Source organism: Poecilia formosa, unplaced genomic scaffold (genome assembly GCF_000485575.1).
Source record: "Poecilia formosa unplaced genomic scaffold, Poecilia_formosa-5.1.2 Scaffold30, whole genome shotgun sequence".
NCBI lineage: Eukaryota > Metazoa > Chordata > Actinopteri > Cyprinodontiformes > Poeciliidae > Poecilia > Poecilia formosa.
The window spans coordinates 1,602,943-1,610,437 of NW_006799969.1; the positions used below are offsets into that span (position 1 = coordinate 1,602,943).

General features: G+C 37.3%; 1 protein-coding gene across 1 annotated transcript in view; it reads left to right on the forward strand.

Moving 5' to 3' along the window:
• The first annotated feature begins 5,179 nt into the window (after nt 1-5,179).
• spint1a (serine peptidase inhibitor, Kunitz type 1 a) overlaps nt 5,180-7,495 on the forward strand; it is an 11,161-nt gene continuing 8,845 nt past the window's right edge. The window contains exon 1 of the mRNA XM_007549189.1: nt 5,180-5,879. Coding sequence (XP_007549251.1) covers nt 5,480-5,879 — 400 coding nt within the window. The 5' untranslated portion in view covers nt 5,180-5,479. The remainder of the gene's footprint in view (nt 5,880-7,495) is intronic.

A 7,495-nucleotide genomic window follows, 5' to 3' on the forward strand; every position in this document is an offset into this window, starting at 1 on the left:
TATGCTCCTAAAATCTGGAAATCTTCCTGATGAGGTGAGGCATGCCTGGACTCTGGCAATGTTTAAATCCAGGCTGAAAACAGTTATTTTTAGCTGTGCATATGGAAACTGACAGTATTTTATCTACATTTCCTTTCCCTAATTTAAGTGGTCAATGACTTCACATTTGGTTTTCATCTTGTTTAAATTATGCTTTTTAATCTCCGTTGCTGTAAAGCACTTTGAATTGTCCCGTACACTAAATGTACTATACAAATGGCTAATTCATTCTTAAACAAAGGACACAATTATTTTTTTCTCAGTCAGGTTGGAAATCTTTCTTCTCTTTTTATAAATGAAGACTTCTTCACAGCACTGTGTTTCTAACAATAGTCAGGTCCCTCCCTGACAGGTGAGCCAGGGTTCCTCTACTATGGAGGTTTCTTTGTCCTGCATATGACAGCCATTATCAGGTGTACGTTTAATAAGGCTTGAAGTCAAATTGGCATCCTCAGTTATCCACTTTTACATAATGCATGGGGGAGAGTTAGGTACTCATGGGTACCAAATTAGAGCCAAATGTCAAACCCAGTTCCTGAAATCAACATTGTAAAGTCAAAGGAGCACACAACTGCATGGTCAAACATCTACCCGCAAAGAGTTAGTGCACAAGAGATAAGGCAGATAAGAGGCACCAGAGTGTCCTTAGATCACATAGCAACGTGAATAATGGGTATTTGGGCTTTTTTGAGTATCCATCATTCATAGCTGCTGGTGTTCACCCTCTGATGCACCGTCTGTTACAAACACTGAATTATTAAGTGCTTCTAGCGGCTCACCTTTCCAAGCAAACACATTCATTCATCCCATACTGGTTTTCGTGGTTCTGCATGGGGAGGCTGGTTAAAATAAAACACCAGAAGAGACCCATGTTAGATCTCCTCAGCTCTAACCTGGCTGGATGGCTCATTACAGTGAGAAAAAAACAAATAAAAAGCAGTTAAAGTCAACAAGCTGCCTCACTGTGTGGCTAAAGTGGGTAGACTTTCACCGTCAAAGCCCAGTTAAGTCCATGCTTACCACATTTGAGTTTGCTCTGACTTAGTTTAGCTACACCTAGGAATTAGAGCCAGTTCTTGAATAGGAAATCTATATTTCATCATAAAGGATGCCAGCCTTTATGGTTACAGAGGTTGCAGAGGTAAGCAGTTGCATGTGGATACATGACTCATCTCATACCACAGATTGGTGACTAACCTCATAAACAAGCTCAGTATCACTACAGTTATCGAAGCAGGGTTAGGAGTAATGTGAATATAAATTATACGACAATAACCACATTGAATTTCAAACAGAATGAGCTAAAAAGCAGGTTTTCCAAATAAACAAGTTGTTAACCCTTAAAAATGTCTTCAGCTGTTGATGAAATAACACTGCCACCTGCTGGAAAAAGGATGGAGAACACTGACAGGTCCAATCAGACTAAATTGATAAAAAAAAAAACATTGTAAAAAAAAACACTCAGCCAATTTATTAAAGTAAATTTAAATTAAATTTATGGTTAGACACAGAGACATGTTTAATCACCCTTCAAGATGGAAGGTGACTCAAGGCTAACAACTTGAACTTTCCCAAAGACAAATAATAAGTTTTAAGAAAACAGCATCTGTGGCAAGCAAGGCTAAATGAGGATCTGAGTTTATTTTGTAACCAATCACAGTGAAGAGGGTGGTAAAGCAGGCAAAACAAAACAAAACAAAACAAAACAAAACACTCTACAGCTCAGTTTTCGAGAACTGAAGCAGACTGTCACATTCTGGGATTATCAGGTCTCCAAACCAACTTTTTGATGCAATCTACAAACTAATCTGTTGTCTTACAGTCATGTCAGGAAAAAAAACATGCCCTCTCTATGCAAACACTTGCTAAACTATACTCAAAACTGGCAAAAATTGTGTGTTTTGATAAGTCAGAGATTGGTGTGACTGACTGAGCTTAAAATAACTGACAAATATGTGGAAACAACTTAATCTTATTTTATTAAAAGCGGTGCAAGCTCATGGTCAAGTACAAATCTGTGGGGCTGCTTTTCTATGTAATTCCATGAGACCCCTTGGTAAAGGGCATAGTATTCGGTGCTTCTTTGTCATTCATGATATTGAGAAAAAAAAAAACTAAATAATTGAACTTTCAGGTGGATACTGATTCAAAAGATATAGCCAAATTAACCGTACATGCAATGTTGTGATGACTTCCTGGAGGCAGAATTTCAGAAAAAGCAGGAGTTTTTAAATAGACAGAAACTCAGTTTCAAGGCATCAAATTAGGAAGTAACATTTATTTTAAGTCATATTTGATATACAAAACACTTTTACAACAATTTAACAGTTACCTGATCATGCTATAAAATGGCACTATGTGCCTAGAAAACACATCCTCTTGAAAACAGGATGAATAGTTCATATCCTCCCATTGTGTTTTCCACACTCTCTCATAAGATTTATTTTTGCCTATTTTTAAAGCCTTGGTTAAGCAATTCATGGCACTTCCATGCATGCAGGTATGCATGCATAGAGGCTTTAGCTTTCATATAATTTATTTTATCAATTCATTTTTTAATTTATATACTTGTTTACCTCCATGGTTGAATTTCTACAGATTTTAACTTTTGAAGCATTTGGTATATGCACCAAGATGTTACTGATACTTACCCTGTTTTAGCATATTTATGCTGTCAGATTACTGTCAGAAAGTGCTGCTCTGCTGTGGTCTGTGGTAACCTACAAAGACACATTGAGCAAAATAGAAACCAGACTTGCACACAACACTTTCAGCATTTTGCACAAAAACCACCTACTTGACTGTAATGCCCATTACCCTTTTGCTACCATACAAGAAAGCAAAATATGAAATAAGATCAGATCAAATATGCTCTAGTTTCTTCTAAGGGACATTCATTGCGGACGTTGGTACAGAAACTGCAAAAACTATTGAAACCAGATAGTTAGACACACTGAATAAAAATACACAAATAAGTTTTTCACACTGTCTGATGTTAGATCAGACCAAACTGTTCCTGTTTTAGCTTAGCTATAATTGCAAACATTATTTCAGTTTGCTAAATTCCAGTAAGTGGGGTGAGAACACATAAGCCTTTGAATGTATGTAAACATTTCGATGATCAAATGATCAAATGTACGCTTACATACATTTGATCATTTGATCAGTATCTGGGATGTTTGTCTTTTAAACAGTTATCCTGGATCACCCATAACCCAAACGTTTATGGCTCAAACCATTTATTGCAAACTAAAGACCATTTATCCACAAACTTCTGATAGGTTAGCTGACACATTTCATTTAATTGGATCAACACCTGTCGATATAAGTTGTAAGGCTACACTTTAGGCACACTGCTTTTTTGTTTGACACAACGGGAAAGTCAAAAGAAATCATCCAAGATATCATGAAGAGAATTGTGCTGGTAACACAGTAACATGACAGTGAAACGGAAACTGTACCCACACGGTCTGAAAGGCCCCTCAGTGAGGAAGAAGCATGTTCTTCAAGAGAAACATAAAAAGCGAGACTGCAGTTTGCAAATGCAAACAGGTCAAGGATCTTCGTTTTTGGAGACATGTCCTGTGGTCTGATGAAACTGAAGTGAAACTGCTTAGCCATACAGACCATTGTTACACTTAGAGGAAAAAATGGTGATGCTTGTACCACCCTAACTGTGAATGACGGGGATGGCAGCATTTCTAGAGTAAATTTCAGACAACTAATGGTGAAAACTTCAACTAAAATAAATGACACATTTAAGGTCTGCTACATGTGGGTTCAGAACTCTTTAATAATCACTTTTAGGGTTTTATAGAAGTGCAACCTAGGTTGATAGAAAAACAATAAGCTTTTGTGACGCGCAGCCTGCCTTTAACAAAGTGTAAGTTGATACACTTTAAAGAGCTACACTGTCTGTTATATACAAACACCAGCTAGACGTCTTTGTATTTTTGAATGGTTCATAAAGAACTGGCGGAAGGAACAAGCTGCCTTTTTGGCTGCATAGAGGCTGCTGCTTCCCTCTTTTTGCTCAACATATTGTGGTGGCCGTTACGCCAAACACATAATTTTCAGTTTCTTAACACAACTGAGCATGTCTCCAAATTAAGGTCTTCATCTCAGAGTGTATTTACAAACTGTAATATGGCTTTTTTGTGTTGCTTATGGAGTAACAGCTTCTTTCTCTCTCAATGGCCTTTCTGTCCAGGACTTTTTTCATTGTTCATCTCTGGAACAAAGAACAAGTGTCCTTCCTGAGCAGTGGCAGGAGCAGTGATGTTTGCATATAATTGTTGAAACTGATTAATTAATTGATTAATTATCACTGTTGGACATTTTGAAATTATACCAAAGGATGAACCAGATTTGGTGAGGTTTACAGCTCCTCGTCTGATTTGTTTTCATTTTTTCATGATGTCACACAAGATAGCTGGGTTAAGGTGTTACCTTAAATACATAAGCAGGTGTGCCTCCATTCAACACAAATGTGATTTAACTCAACAGAGGCTTACAGAGCCATGACATATTCATCTGGGCATTTCCACATTGTTTGAAAATGAAGTCATTTCGGCATGAATTTGAATAAAGTACTAAAAATAATCTACCATTGCTGGGGTTTAGCAAATAAAAACAACCTTGGTAATCATAACCGAGGCAAGATATGAAAGGATTAGTCAGATTTAATAAATAGTCCAGATGTAATTTGGATCTGAACTTTATACTGCATGACGTGCACTGTGGAGTTTTTGTCAGGCAACACCTCTTATACAGTTTAAAAAAAAACCCGTAAAAATGGCGATATGTTAAAAGTAATATTTCAAATAATAATAATAAAAAAAAACTGTTTTTACGTTTCTGGGAACCTTACGGTAAACTCAAATCGTAGCAATGACGGCTGTAGTGCTGACAATTTGACTAATTACATTTCGTTTACCCGACTTTAATAACTCTTGTATCAATAATTTCACTGGTTTTATTTTTCCCCCTGACTGCCTTATAGTGGGGGTGAAACTGGAAAAACACAGGTGTTGGTCAGTCCTGTTTTCCTTCCACACTCACCTTCTCGTTGTCGTAGCTTCAGTCAGAAGGGAGTGGCATCGGGAGTGGAATTTCACTTCCTGTTGTTTCTCAGGTGAGTCATCTGAGAAATGTTGTCAATGCTCGGTTTTGTGTCGACATCAGAGTTTCATGAGTGTTTGCTTCGTTTCCTTTTATTCTTTGGAAGCGCTAAGAGTACCTGCACTACCAGGAAGTAATTATTTAGTCACTTTAGTGAGGACTGCGTTTGGAGGACGGAAAGCTTGTGTTTCACTCCTTGTGCGGAAGGAACCCTCCCTTTTAAATAAGACTGACACTTTTTTTTCCTTCTTCTCAATTTGACTTCAGATTTCTTTCACACAACTTCTGCTTTTAACTGAGTGGGAATCTCGAGGAGACAATGAATCTACTTTTTGGATGCCACTTCGCAGCGCTCTTGTTTCTTGGCTTTTTACACCTCACGGCTGGCCAGTGCACTGCCGACACCTGCCTGGCCAAATTCGATGCAGGCAAAGAAAACTTTATGCTCAATGTCAGTGAATCGGTGAGTGACGGGGCCACGTTTCTCTCCTCGCCGAAAGTGGGGACTAAAACGGCCTGCGTAGAGTCCTGCTGTAAAGATCCGAAGTGCAATGTCGCTCTGATGGAGAAACAAGCAGAAGACACCATTAAAACCTGCTATTTATTTGACTGCTTATACAACAAGAAGTACGCCTGCCGCTTTGTCAAGAAATCAGGATATTCCAGTTACATCCTGAAGTCTCTGTATAAAGAGTACATCAAACACGACACTATCACAGGTAAGCGTAAACCTCCGCCAAATACAACCGAAATGCTTTAGAACTGGGAAATGTTTTGATGACTGTCTTTTGCAATAATAAATCGTTTGATTTTAGATGAGGAAACGCATAATTACATTTTCATGTATAGCTGTAATTTGAAAACATCACCTGCAAAGAAAGCTGAAGAAGTTATCAGATGGTTTTCGTGTTCTTATCCAGGCAGCTAATTAAGAAACTATCTTGTGGAGTTGCCGTCTTAAAAAGGTATTACAGGAGAGCCTCCTGCCCACAGCCTTCGGCATCTACAACAAGAGCTATGGCAAAATCTAATTCAATTATCGAGTTATTTTTAATTGAATAGAAGTAGCAAATTTACTACATTGTAAACATGAGTGGCGTCAGGAGGGCGAAGTACATCACACAAGGCAAGAGGAGGTGCGGCGCGTTTCTGAATATTCCGAATGTTTGTGCGTTTCAGCGCCTGTTTTATTATTATGCTGAATATAAAAATCTAATTTAAATATCTTCTCATCCATTTTGGCTCCTCAAAAATGATCCTTTCATCCACCCAAGATTAAGAGTTTTTAATTTGAAAACAAAATCCGTTCAGAATGGGTGGATTTTGTTTTGATTCCAAAATAAAATAACTTTTTTAAAAAAAAAATAAGAAATGAAAATAAAATAACGCTTTGTGAGTGTTGAAAATCTAATTATCCAGATGTCACAGGGTGAAGCATGGATTTCACAAGCAAAACGTGTTTTCTTTATTTTTTTTAAACTTTATTATTGAATGACGGATATTTGAACTAAGGTTGTTATTTTTAAAAGAAGAATAAAAGTTTGGTTGTTATTTTTTTAAGACTGACATCCTGGTCTACTAAAGTTGCTTGTAAGCGTTGGTGCTTCATCCTGTGATATTACTGCCCAAATTTGCATAACTTGTGTGTCAGATGTGCCCTGAACAAGCTTTTCTTGTATTTATGCATGTGCAGTGATATAGGTTGCAGGTTGCATGTGTGTACTGTATTTCATTAGTCTCAATGAAATAATTTTTTTGTCATTAGTGAATGAAGAAATGCTTTTTTTATCCATTGTGAGCTTACACTTGATAAAAGGGCATTTTTCTTTCACTCATCTGAATTCTACATTGTCCCACTTCAGTATATACAGGTCCTTCTCAAAAAATTAGCATATTGTGATAAAGTTTATTTTCCATAATGCAATGATAAAAATTAAACTGTCATATATTTTAGATTCATTGCACACCAACTGAAATATTTTTGGTCTTTTATTGTTTTAATACTGATAATTTTGGCATATAGCTCATGAAAACCCAAAATCCCTGTCTCAAAAAATTAGCATATTTCATCCGACCAATAAAAGAAATGTGTTTTAATATCAAAAAAGTCAACCTTCAAATAACTATGTTAAGTTATGCATTCAATATTTGGTCAGGAATCCGTTTGCAGCCTTCAATGCGGCGTGGCATGGAGGCAATCAGCCTGTGGTACTGCTGAGGTGTTATGGAGGCCCAGGATGCTCCGATAGCGGCTTTAAGCTCATCCAGAGTGTTGGGTCTTGCATCTCTCAACTTTCTCTTCACAATATCCCACAGATTCTCTATGGGGTTCAGG